This window comes from Camelina sativa, chromosome 19, assembly GCF_030686135.1.
Source record: "Camelina sativa cultivar CO46 ecotype springtype chromosome 19, ASM3068613v1".
Lineage (NCBI taxonomy): Eukaryota > Viridiplantae > Streptophyta > Magnoliopsida > Brassicales > Brassicaceae > Camelina > Camelina sativa.
Window position 1 is genome coordinate 11,321,675 of NC_141898.1, and position 13,813 is coordinate 11,335,487.

The 13,813-nt window shown below is 39.0% G+C and overlaps 1 protein-coding gene and 1 pseudogene across 1 annotated transcript; one reads left to right on the top strand and one right to left on the bottom strand.

Moving 5' to 3' along the window:
* Positions 1 to 685: 685 nt before the first annotated feature.
* Positions 686 to 3,143, top strand: LOC104767734 (uncharacterized; annotated as a pseudogene).
* A 1,398-nt stretch (positions 3,144 to 4,541) lies between these two features.
* Positions 4,542 to 5,988, bottom strand: LOC104766103 (uncharacterized). Its single transcript, XM_019241279.2, is given in 7 exon segments — positions 4,542 to 4,713; positions 4,850 to 4,933; positions 4,936 to 5,019; positions 5,113 to 5,187; positions 5,190 to 5,390; positions 5,477 to 5,649; positions 5,782 to 5,988. Coding segments are annotated over 7 exon segments (936 nt in total). The 5' UTR covers positions 5,943 to 5,988; the 3' UTR covers positions 4,542 to 4,555.
* Between the last annotated feature and the right edge of the window lie 7,825 nt (positions 5,989 to 13,813).

The following is a 13,813-nucleotide window of genomic DNA, read 5'->3' on the forward strand; positions in this document are numbered from 1 at the left end:
AACATCTAACTATGTGAGATAGAGGGAGTATAACATTTGTTTTGTTGTATCTTAGTCAATGTTTTCACGATCGGACCAGAATGGCCGGTCCGACCGGTTGACCCGCGACCCGGACAGTTCTCCTGTTTGGGTCCACTACTAATAACCGGAAAACTTAAAACCGGTAAAACCCAGAAAAAACCGCTATAGACCCGGTGATTCGGACCGGACTGGCCGGGTTACGATTCAAAAAACTTATTTTCGATTTTGAATCTTTGATTTATAAGACCAAATATAGGGTTTCACGTTTCAGTTTTTGAGAACCTCTCGTCGCTTGCTTCATCTTCTCTCGCAGTCCTCATCTCTCGTAGTTATTAGCGAACAGTTGGTATTCAATTTCTCTTTTATTTTGAATTTTTTATGTTTCTGATCTCCATCAATACTTGATTTTGGACATTAACATAATACATTTTTCATGATCGTGGCTCTGTTTTTTAATTGTGGCTCTGTTTTTTAATCGTGGCTCTGTTTTTAAACTATCATAGTTAATCATCAATTATCATCGTGTTTGCATATATAGCAATCGATTATGTCGTATACTTGTATTATAAATAATTGATCCTCATGTGTTGTGCATCTTTTAAGAATCTGTTATAGTATTATGTTTGAACTCTGTTTTTTTTTCTTCTTTTGTATTTTAAAAGTAATGGAAACTGAAGAAGACTATGAAGAAATAGCAGCTGCAAACCGTTCAGTCCGAGGAAAAAGTGATATAGCTTGGTCCTATGTGATTCAATCAAATGATTCAAGAGGGAAAACAGTTTTGGAATGCTCATTTTGTCACCAAAAAAAATTAGGAGGTGGAATTAATAGGATGAGACAACATCTTGCTGGTGTGAAAGGAAATACAGATGCGTGTTCGCAGATTCCAGGAGATGTGTGATTTAAGATATTGAACACATTAGAAGAAATTGAGAACAAGAAGAAGAAAAAGCTTGTTTTAGATGATACGAACGATGATCCAGAAATTCAAGATGTTGATGGAGATGATATCGAAGGTGATGTTCGCCCAAGTCAAAAGAGGAAGAAAAAAGGTATTGATCTACATGAATACTTTAAAAGAGGTGTGCATGATCCAGCCCAACCTACTATAAAAGCTTGTATGCAAAGTAAAGAGATAATACATGATGTGGACATGTCTGTTGCATTGTGGTTTTATGACGCTTGTATTCCAATGAATGCCGTGAATTCTCCACTTTTCCAGCCTATGATGAATAAGGTAGCAAGTATGGGTCATGGATATGTGGGGCCTTCATACCATGCTCTACGTGTTGGATTGTTGCGTGATGCTAAGGTGCAGGTTTCTTTGATCATTGATAAGTTTAGGAGTACATGGGCTACTACTGGATGTACTCTTATGGCAGATGGATGGAAGGACACAAGAACAAAGACCGCTAGTTAATTTCTTAGTTTATTGTCCTAAAGGAATCACATTTCTCAATTCAGTTGATGCTTCAGATATCTATGCAAGTGCTGAGAATTTATGCAACTTGTTTGTTGAAGTTGTGGGTATGGTTGGATCAGAAAATGTAGTTCATTTTGTAACTGATAGTGCACCCAATTACAAAGCTGCTGGAAAGCTTCTCGCTGAAAAGTTTCCCACCATTGCTTGGTCTCCATGTGCAGCTCATTGTATCAATCTGATTTTGGAAGATGTGACAAAACTACCTTCTGTTCACAATTTAGCACATCGGATGTCTAAGGTAACCATTTTTGTTTACAACCATTAGTCGACTTTAAATTGGGTCAGAAAAAGACCTGGTTGGAGAAGATCATTCGACCTGGAGAAACACGTTTTGCTACAACTTTCATTGCTCTACAAAGTCTCTATCAACATAAAGAAGATCTACAAGCTTTGGTTACAAGTACAGATGTTGAACTCAAGCAGCTTTTCAAGACGTCTAAAGCAAAGGAAGCTAAATTGATTATCCTAGATGAGCGAATGTGGAATGAATGCTTGATAATCGTCAAGATTATGACTCCTATCATTCGATTGTTACGCCTTTGTGATGCTGATGAGAAGCCTTCTTTGCCATATGTGTATGAAGGGATGTATCGAGCAAGATTAGGAATTAAAACGATGTTCAGAAAAAGAAAATCTCTCTACCAGCCTTATACAAACATCATTGATAGAAGATGGGATCGTATGTTGCGCCATGATCTTCATGCTGCAGCGTACTATTTGAACCCAGCTTTCATGTATGGTCAAACTTCAGTTTGTGAGAAGCCTGAAGTTTTGAGTGGGTTGATGAGCTTAATTGGAAAGCAAACAGAAAAGAGCAAAACAAAGCTTGTTCAAGAGCTTAGGTCTTACAGAGAACGTGAAGGCAGCTTTTCTCCTGATATGGCTCTTACTTGCAGCAAAACATCTCAGCCAGGTAAGTTATAAAACATGGATTTGACTTGCATTTTATTTTATATATATAAAGTAGTGTGATATAATTTAATTGATATTTTAGATGAATGGTGGAGATATTTTGGTTATGATGCTCCTAATTTGCAAAAGTTAGCAATAAGAATTCTTAGTCAAACTGCTTCTTCATCTGGATGTGAGCGTAATTGGAGTGTGTTTGAGCGGATTCATACCAAGAAGAGGAATAGATTAGAGCATCAACGACTTAATGATCTCGTCTTTGTTCACTACAATTTACGTTTGCAACAAAGGTGAGTATCATACTATCATTAAATAATATGATCTCGTGAGTGTTTGTTTGTTCTCAACGTAATGATCTCGTTTTTGTTTTACATGTACAGGTCAAAAAGAAAAAGATTATATGATCCTGTTGACTATGAATCTATTGATAAAACAGAGTTTTGGATCGTTGAAGAAGAAGAAGCAGGTGAACTTGAATATGATGAATTAGAGAATGCTCTTGCTGAGGAATATCCCAAAGACCAGGAAGACACAAACCCTGAAAAGTCTAATGGTATCTTTGAAAATGAAAATTGTCCATTTCACTTTTAGAATTTTCTTTTAGTTGCTTACAATATTTGATTAAACTATGTGATTTCTAGATGTTTCAGATTTTGATGAAGACTTCACTATGCCACCTGAAGAACATGAAGGCAATGGTGATAGAGACAACGAAGATTGGTTGTTGTGATGGAGATGATGTTCTTTAATATATTTTAGTGATGAACTGATGATCTTTTACTTAGTGTTTTTTTTTCTATTCAAAAGGTTCATTCACTTTATTAGTTTATTTTTGTTTTTAGATTCATAATTTGTTAACTATGGTATGATTATTTTTATTTTAGTATTTTATAAAACTATATAATTTCTAGAAATATAGTACATAAATCATAATCAATTGATCCGCGGTCAAACCCGGTTGACATGATGACCCGGTGACCCAGAAAGTAGTCCGGTTCGCCTTCCGGTCTGGTCGTGAAAACATTGATCTTAGTAGTTTTTTTGCCATTAGCAATATTTTCTTTGTATGGATCATGGATGCTATATAGCAAACTAGAAAAGTAGTAGTATATGATTAGTTTCATAAATGCTAGGATCCTTCTAAAGAAAACTACAAAAAATAATAGTAATGTAATAGTTAATCTCTTACCAAGACAACTGAAGTCTTTATAAATATATATATATATATATATATATATATATAATGTATCATATTTTCATTAAATTTTAATTGTTTGAGTCCATAACACGTATAGTTTGTTAGAATTCATATAAGATAAACAGTTTAGCTGTTTTAAAATGTATTTTTCTTTACTTAAAACGGTTTAATTTAGTAGTGCTGCATTATTTTTTCTTCCCATTGTTAATCTATTGCGAAAATTAACTTTTTTTGTTGGACTTGGAGTATTTTGTTTTTTTTAGTAAAGAGGGCCAAAAAAAATTAGTGGTCACAGACCAATATTGTTACAACTAGTTTTTCTCAAGGCCAGCCCTGCATAATTGTGCAACAACCATTTTTTTTTCCAACAAACATTCCGTTAATTTAAGTTATAAGGTTAATAGTATTCCTCTCTAAAAGGAGTATAATAACTAAATAGGAGGAAAGGAAAACATGATATATATTGTTAAAAAAAAGTGCACAGAAAACAAACCAAGACCAAATCACTACTGAACGCAAAACGACAATTTATCACGGATTTTTAAAAACCTAATCGGATGTGCAACAACTTTATGATCACTTGATCAGTAGTAGTATCCTTGAAGCTAAATCGATTGAGTAAAATAAAATAAAAAAATAATCCATTAATTTTCTTTTGTTGCAACTAATGTCACACGGAGACATGTTAATCTTGTCTTTTGACCATGCATGTCCTTGAAAGTTGAAACAGAGACACTCTAGCTCTTTTAAATGCTGCATCTTGAAATTGTGATGGTAGGCATTAGACCTTTTTAATTTATCGTGCTAGCAAATAAGCATGCATGCATTTGGATCAAAGGTAGGAAAAATGAATATCTCAGTCTCTAATTAATAGAATCTCTAGAGATCATAGATAATTAAGAAGCGTATGAAGCAGATCACTACTGAAGTTTTAAAAGTAAAGCTTAAATCATGGAAGAAGAGTACTCTGCTTCAGAAACAACTTCAAACTCGATCTCTACATTTAAAGTGTCCATGTCCAAGTATGCCTTTGGAAGTTCAGCTAGAGACACAAATTTCCGGAATCCCCAACCCAAATTCGAGCTGTTGTGCCAAGCCGCAGCTGCAACCAAGATATATGCAAGCATGGTTATATAGCTCAGTATATGTATAGAAAAAGTCCCAGCTCGTCATTTAACAAAACGTTAGGAAATTAGAATCTATACTACGTATTATAAAATGTTTGTTATGACACTTACTTTTGTTTGTAACGTGATTAGATCCACGTGGGTCTAAAATCCGCAATTGAGCTTGCACAAAAATCTTTTCACTTTCCCTTAGTTTTCACACTGAGCGAGATGCAGATTAAGGGATAACCATTTGCCTTCTGCACTTGCGACGTCCCCTTTGGGATACAACTTCAGAACCCCATATAGATATCAATAACTTGCACATGTCAACACACACATATTCATTAGTCCGAAAACAAAACAAAAAAACAAAATCTTGTGTCAGATGATGTACTCACCATTTCCTTCCATCGAAAAATTGCATGATTCCTTACAATTTTCATTCAGCTTAGAGAAATTCTGGACCGAAACTTGGGTTGAAATAGTTCTTCATGTAAAGAGTGGATTTCCCAATTAGTAGGGGGTGTAGAAACAATGACATCAACACCAAACTCGCATTGATCGCCTCCAAAAATATATCCGTTGTTAGGCTCATTGAATGTATCAAGCGGAAGCACTTGAGCCAATCCCCATACTGTTCTGATTGTATTGAATAGCTTCGACTCTACATCTACATATATATGTAGACATTATTGAGTTATGTATATAGGAAAAAAGCAGACATAAGTGTATAGCAAGACATGTAGAGACACGTACATTGAATGGTATAGTACTTGTTTTCTGTTTTGTTAAAGACGAAAAACCGTAGATCTGCAAACACCTCATAAGGGGGTGTAGTCAAAAGGCTTGTGCTATCTATTTCAACATACATTGAAATAAATCCACTTCCATCGTCTTTGTTGTTCCCTTTGGGGTATAGGATCATTCTCCTGCATTGTTTATAAACAGTACCGCATAAGTAAAAAAAAAGGATAAAAATATTGATTATTTTGATGGAATGATGAGGAATCAGGAAGGTGCAAGTCTTTTGGATCGTGTAGAAGTGAATATGCAATACGTACCAGTTGTATCCACCAGAGGAGAAAAGACGGGATTCATACTTGCCATCAGAGAAGAGAGTTGATTTTTCGACATGGGAAAACTTTTGGATCTTGAGTGAGAAAGAAGAAGGAGTACGTTGTCTCCAGCTTTGCACAGTTGTAGAAGATACGCATGAACACATATTATTGAAGCTGAAGCGAGTAGAAAGACAAGCAGAAGAATTTACCCTAGAAAAATGTAAATGACAGAAGGGAAGATATGTAGGCTGAAGTTGTAAAAATATTATATAAACTGCAAGCATAATAGAATATTCTATATATCTTTTTCGTAATGGAATATTTCTATATACCTAATCTTTATCATAATAGGAGAATATTCGTTGCTAATCTACATCCCTAATATGAACACATAAAAGAAAAGAAACAAAGTAGTAAACCCTAATTGACAAAGAAAAAAATAGTCAACCCGTGGGTTAATTAATATTTATATTTGGTCCGGCTAATTTTGAGTTAGTTATCTATTTTGAAGTACATTTGGTGTTTTATGTTTGAAGTTATACTTATTAACAAAGTTAATCCTTAAAAAAATTTTAAAAATAATTTTATTTGAGATTTTGTTTTCTAAATATTTTATATTTCAATTCAACTAAAAAAATGACATAACTCAATATGGAAATAAAAACTATAATATATTTAATCACACCTTCTATATTGTGTTTTGAAGATATTATATCTCTGAATCTATATTAACATTTTTGACGTACATTTTGTGTTATTCTCTTGAAGTTTTATTTATTTAATTTGTTTTAATCACAACATTAACCCCTAACGATTTTCTTAAAATAACATTTCATAGAAACTCAATTAATGAAACTATTTAAATCGACCTAATTTTGTTACATTTATTGCCATAAAAGCTTGACAACATCTATACATTTCGAGTTTTCCAAAAACAACTATACCCATTTATTTTTTAATCCCATAAATAATCTACATACTTATTTTACTAGATCTTTGAGATTGTATGATCTCTTAAATTTAAAATGGTTATACATTAATATGTGTCACATTAGGTATCTCTGCGGGTTAAAGTATTTAACCATATTGCTACGTCAAATTTATTTCTGCAGAGTACACTTAGAACATCTAAATTGAACATCTATTGATTATATATAATCCGTCGAGCTATAAATTTAAATTGAAGTATAGTTCACAATATTTATAGGTGTATAGATGTTCAAATGTACGTTGAAGTTTAAATTTAGAGCTATATATACATTTTTAAAGTACATTTTGGGTTCTATCCTTTTATTTGTACTTATTTACAAAGTTAATCCCTAACAAATTTCCAAAAATAGCATTATTTCAGATTTTGTTTCCTAAATATTTTATATTTCATTCCAACTAAAAAAATACAACAAAATCAATATGAAAACAGAAATTATGATATATTTAACAACATCTTTGTAACATCCGCGAACCGAAATTCCGGTTTAGGGATTGCATCGGTCGATGCAAGGCCAGTTATGTGCGTACGAGTTTAAGTTAAATGTTGCGTTTTGTATTTACGGAAAACCCTTAAACTCGTGTTTTGTCTCATTCGACGAGTTTGGCCGTTTTTGAGAGAAAAGAATCTTGCGCGTTCTTGAGAATTTTTGGGTGATTTGAGGCTGTTCCTGTAGAGATCTGTAGCTGGGATCGTTGTAGGAGCTTCCTGGTAACGTTGTTTTGCTTGTTTAAGGTTCAGAATCTTCTTGGCAAAGGTAAGTGCATGATCATGGCTTATCTAAGCTGGAGATTTCTCTGATCTGCTTGTTATGTGTTGTTAGGCTTGTTAGAATGTTATTTGGAACGTTGGGAAGCTTTCTTGTGGCTTGGGATCGAGTTTTGTGGTTGTAGGAACGAAGATCCGGCGAGAAGCTTTGGGGAGAAACGATGCTCGGCATGTGCGTCAGTCGATGCACTTTGTGCGTCGGTCGATGCACTTTGTGCGTCGGTCGATGCACTTTGTGCGTCGGTCGATGTAGTGGTGGGCATTCGGGTATCGGTTTGGGTTCGGTTCGGGTAATTTGGGTTTCGAGTAATTCGGGTTTATAATATATAGAATCATATAGGTATTATGGAAATTTTGGTTCGGGTTCGGTTCGGAAATTTTCGGGTTCGGGTCGGTTCGAATATTTTTTTGGAATACCGAAATATATCTGATATGTTTTGGGTTCGGTTTGGTATAAAGTATTTTTTACCCATTTAGAACCAAAATACCCATATATAGCTAAAATACCCTATATATAAATTGAATAACTATATCAAATTTCATGAAGTTATAACTAAAAAAATCATACCAAAATAACTAAACTAATTCTATATATAGTCTAAAGAATCAATCGATGAACTAAAGTACCAAACACTCGTGGTTAAATGCATCAAACTCTCGTTGTTAACTCTATATACAATATAAGTGTCAATTGATGAACTAAATTCACTAAGCAATGGGATTTACCTTTGAATGAGTCTTTAACGTCTCTGAAAGAGGAGATTCAGGAGAAGAAGCGAAGAAATTTAAAGAATCCAGATTCAAATTGTGGATTAGGGTTATAGAATTTATAAAAAAAAACAAATCTTTCGCAGGTATAGCCATATAGGTAGTGGAGAGTTGAGACGAACTGATAAATACGATTCTTCTTCTTCAATGAATCTCAATTGATAAATACATATAAGGATTACATATGTGAAATGATAAACAACATAGGTTCGGATATACATGGGTACTAATTGGGTATCGGTTCATATCAGATAATACCCGATACCCAAGAGTATTTACAATTAAGATCCAACTAATATATTTAGAAAGATCCATACCTGATCCGAACCAGAGTTTTTCGGTTCGGTTCCAATACGGATATTTCGGGTCGGGTATTTTGTCCAGGCCTAGGTCGATGCAACTGTGGGGACAGCGAGGTAAACCTAAGGTTTTCGTGCTATGTCGAGCATGCGTCGGTCGATGCAAGTGAACCTTGCATCGGTCGATGCATATCATGCATCGGTCGACGCAACCCCGTACTGGTGTCGATCGATGCATGTTGGTGTCGGTCGATGCTTGGCCCTGGTTTGTTATTGTTGATTGTTGATTGTTGGTTGATGGTTAGAGATGTCTATATTGCTTGTGTGTATAGCCCAGTAGATGGGAGGATTGCCTAACTGAGTGTTTATAAAATACTCATGCATTGCAATTTGTGTTTGTGGTGCAGGTAAAGGCAAAGTGTGATCGTGGAATCAAGGCAATGAAGAGGAGGATGTTCTAGGGACTCGATTGGATGTTGTCTGGCATTGCTAGGTTGCTAGAGTTGGATCATTAGAACATCGTTAGGTTGCTGGTTCTATGATTATTGTTGTTTGGTTATTTGATATTGTTTATGATATGATATTGCTTATTATTGGATATTTATTGGATGTTGGTTTTGGTTATTTCCGCTGTTGGTTGTGCCTATTGTTAGGTGGCTAGTGGGTAGTGGACTACTAGTTATAGTTTATTTATATATTTATTATTTATTATTTATTATTATTTAATTAAAAAAAACCGGGTCGGGTCGTTTCAGTTTGGTATCAGAGTCCTTACGGTTCTAGGTTTGGGTTCACTAGGTTTCTGTTGTTGATGTTGGGATTGCATGCTTTGATTGATTATGTGAGTTAGTCAATTGTGTGTGGCATGGAGTCCTAGACCATCCTCTTGGAGCCTACAGTGTGATTCCACGGTGAGTTTATGTTTTTTTATGTTTGTATAATTGCGTGTTTAGCCTTCTGTTCATGGTAGTGCAGATGGTTAGAGAGAGTGTTGTTGCTGGTCGTGGTCATGGTCGTGGACCCGGATGTGGTCGTGGACGCGGACATGTTCGTGGTAGGGGTAAGGTCCCAGAGGTTAGTGAGACTACAGACCAGAGTGTGACAGCTGAGGGTGTTGGCGAGTCGCAGAGTGTCGAGGGGGATTCCATGAGTGTGGCCGGTGGGGGCGGTGTTGATGCTCCAGTGGCCGGTGATGTTAGGGTCCTGGGTGTGGGAGTCCCAGCGGGTGGAGTTCCTGGAGTGGATCTTGCGGGCTTGTTAGCACAGTTGTTGGAGCAGTTTCCAGTAGTGGTACCGGCTCAGGCTCAGGTAGTGCCACCAGTGGTGGCAGAGGAGTGGCAGCCAATGGCTGCATATGTGGGATCACATGGACGTTATTTGTCCATGCTCAAGGAGATGAAGGGCATCGAGACTGCAAAGTTTTCGGGTGGTACAGACCCTACTGCTGCAGATGCGTGGAGGACGAGTGTGGAACGTAACTTCCATACTCTAAGATATCCTGAGGAGTTTTGGGTGGACATTGGGGTGCACCATTTGATTGAGTTGCTTCGGTTGTGGGAGCTAGGATCACAGGATTGCTAGTTGTCCCAAGAGGAGTGCTCCGACGGCAGCGGTTCGTGTATGCTATCATTGCAGGGAGGCAGGGCACATCAGGCCCTTCTGTCCCAAGTTGCAGCCGGTGGCAGTGGTGGCGTTGCAGCAGGTGCAGCTGGGAGGGCAGCAGGTGGCACGGATTGAGCAGGCGCCACGGGTTTACACGACTGCACAGACTGGTGGAACCAGTGTTGGGGCGATCACAGGTATAATTTCTAGTACTCTGTCTTTGTGAATTCTTAGTAAGTTCAGATTTTATGTTTGCCTGTGATAAACTGTTAGGTTCTCAACACATGAGGTTTGTGTAGGGATCTTGTTAGTGGGCAGGTTTAAGACCCATGTTATGTTTGATTCTGGAGCTTCTCATAGCTTCATTACTCCGGAGTGTGCAGAGAGCCCAGGAATCAGAGGGGATCCCGGGGAGCGTACAGGAGTTGTCAGAGTTGCAGGAGGCAAGTTCCTGAGGGTTATTGGACGAGCCAGAGGAATTGATATTCAGATCGCAGGAGAGGCGTGGCCAGCAGATTTGCTTATCAATCCAGTGTAGTTGTATGATGTTATTCTCGGGATGGATTGGCTGCATCGGCATATGGTGTATTGGGATTGCTATCGGGGTAGAGTGGAGTTTGAGCGTCCAGGAGGGAAGTTGGTTTTTCAGGGTATTAGACCGACTTTGGGGAGTCTCGTGATCTCGGCCATTCAGGCTGGGAAGATGATCGAGAAGGACCGTGAGGCTTATTTGGTTACCATATCTATGCCGGACTCAGTGGGGAAGTCTATGGTTAGCGGTATTCCAGTTGTAGAGGAGTTTGAGGATGTGTTCCAGTCTTTGCAGGGGTTACCACCATCTCGGTCGGATCCTTTTACGATTGAACTGGAACCAGGGATGATGCCGTTATCCAAGGCTCCTTACAGAATGGCTCCAGCAGAGATGGCAGAGCTGAAGAAGCAGCTAGAGGATTTGTTGAGTAAGGGATTCATCTGTCCTAGTGTATCACTGTGGGGAGCACCGGTGTTGTTTGTCAAGAAGAAGGATGGGAGTTTTCGGTTGTGAATTGATTACAGGGGTTTGAACCGGGTCACTGTGAAGAACAAGTAATCTCTTCCGAGGATCGATGAGTTGTTGGATCAGTTGAGGGGTGTTACTTGGTTCTCCAAGGTAGATCTGGCGTCGGTTTATCATCAGATACCGATAGATGAGGCAGATGTGAGGAAGACTGCATTCCGGACGAGGTATGGGCATTATGAGTTTGTGGTGATACCGTTTGGGTTGACTAACGCACCAGCAGCGTTTATGAGGTTGATGAACAGCGTGTTTTAGGATTTCCTGGACGTGTCTGTCATCATTTTCATGGACGACATCCAAGTTTATTCTAAGAGTCCTGAAGAGCATGCAGTGCATTTGAGGGCAGTTCTGAGAAGCTGTTGGAGCAGAAGTTGTTTGCTAAGTTGAGCAAGTGCAGTTTTTGGCAGCGTGAGATGAGTTTTCTGGGTCATATTGTGTCTGCAGATGGGGTTTTTGTAGATCCGGAGAAGATCCAGGCTATCAGAGATTGGCTTAGACCACAGAATGCCACTGAGATCAGAAGTTTTGCGAGCAGAGCACGTTCTATGACTAAGTTGACAGGGAAAGATGTTCCATTTGTTTGGTCACACGAATTTGAGGAAGGCTTTGCAAGCCTGAAGGAGATGTTGACTATTGCGCCATTGTTGGCTTTGCCTGAGTAGGGAGAACCCTATGTGGTTTATACAGATAAATCTAGAGTTGGTTTGGGATGTGTGTTGATGCAGCATGGGAAGGTAATTGCCTACGCTTCGCGGCAGTTGCCGAAGCATGAGGACAACTATCCTACTCATGACTTGGAGATGGGTGCCGTAGTTTTTGCCCTGAAGATTTGGAGATCTTATCTTTATGGTGCAAAGGTACATGTGTTTACAGATCATAAGTGTCTGAAGTATATATTCACTCAGCCTGAACTGAATTTGAGGCAGAGGTGGTGGATGGAGCTTGTGGCAAACTATGATTTGGAGATAGCCTATCATCCTCGTAAGGCTAACTTGGTTGTAGATGCTCTGAGTCGGAAGAGGGTAGCTTTAGCTCAGGAGCAGGAGATTTAGTCTCTGGTAGGAGAGATCGGTGCGTTGAGTTTGTGTGTTGTGTCTTAGGAACCATTGGGTTTGGAGGTTGTTGATAGAGCAGATCTTCTGAGTAGGGTACGGTTGGCTCAGGAGAAGGACTTGGGGCTGGTGAATGCCTCAAAGGATGTGGATTCAGAGTATCAGGTCTCAGATAATGGTACTATCTTGGTGCACGGTCGGATATGTGTGCCCAAGGATAAGGATTTGAGGCAGAAGATCCTGAGAGAGGCTCATGGGACCAAGTTTTCGATTCATCCAGGAGCGACTAAGATGTACCATGATCTCAAGAGGTACTATCATTGGGTCGGGATGAAGAAGGATGTAGCTAGTTGGGTCGCGAGGTGCGACGTGTGTCAGCTAGTGAACGCTGAGCATCAGCTTCCAGGATGGTTACTGAAGAGTCTTCCCATTCCAGAGTAGAAGTGGGATATGATTACTATGGATTTCGTGGTAGGTTTGCCAGTTTCCAGGATGTTTGATGCTATTTGAGTTATTTTGGACCGGTTGACTACGTCGGCACATTTTCTGGCCATTAAGAAGATTGATGGAGCAGCGGTCTTGGCTAAGAAGTATGTGAAGGAGATAGTCAGGTTGCTTGGGGTGCCAGCAAGCATTGTGTCTGATAGGGATTCCAAGTTCACTTCGGTGTTCTGGAGAGCGTTTCAGACAGAGATGGGCACTAAGGTGCATATGAGTACAGCTTATCATCCCCAGACAGATGGACAGTCGGAGAGGACGATCCAGATGCTGGAGGATTTGCTGAGGATGTGTGTGTTGGATTGGGGTGGCCATTGGGCAGATCACTTGAGCTTGGTAAAGTTTGCTTACAACAATAGTTAACAGGCGAGTATTAGGATGGCTCCTTATGAGGCTTTGTATGGGAGGTTGTGTCATACACCGCTATGCTGGACCCAGGTGGGGGAGAGGAGCATTTACGGGGCAGATTTTGTTCAGGAGACCTCAGAGAAGGTTCGGGTTCTCAAGCTGAACATGAAGGAAGCTCAGGATCGTCAGAGGAGTTATGCTGATAGGAGGAGGAGAGATCTTGAGTTTCAGGTAAGAGACAGATTGTACCTCAAGATGACCATGTTGCGGGGTCAGAACTGGTCATTGACTCAGACTAAGTTGAGTCCGAGGTACATGGGTCCGTTTAGAGTGATAGAGCGGGTTGGACTAGTGGCATATAGACTGGAGTTACCTGAGGTTATGCGTGCTTTCCATAAAGTTTTCCATGTATCTATGTTGCGGAAGTGTCTCCGTGAGGATGATCAGTTGTTAGCTAAGATTCTCAAGGATCTTCAGCCTAACATGACTTTGGATGCGAGAACAGTGAGGGTTCTCGAGAGGAGGATCAAGGAATTTCGGAAGAAGAAGATTCCTTTGATGAGAGTCCTTTGGGACTGTGATGGTGTTGAGGAGCAAACTTGGGAGCCAAAGGCGAGGATGAAGGCAAGGTTTAAGAAGTGGTTCGATAAGCAAT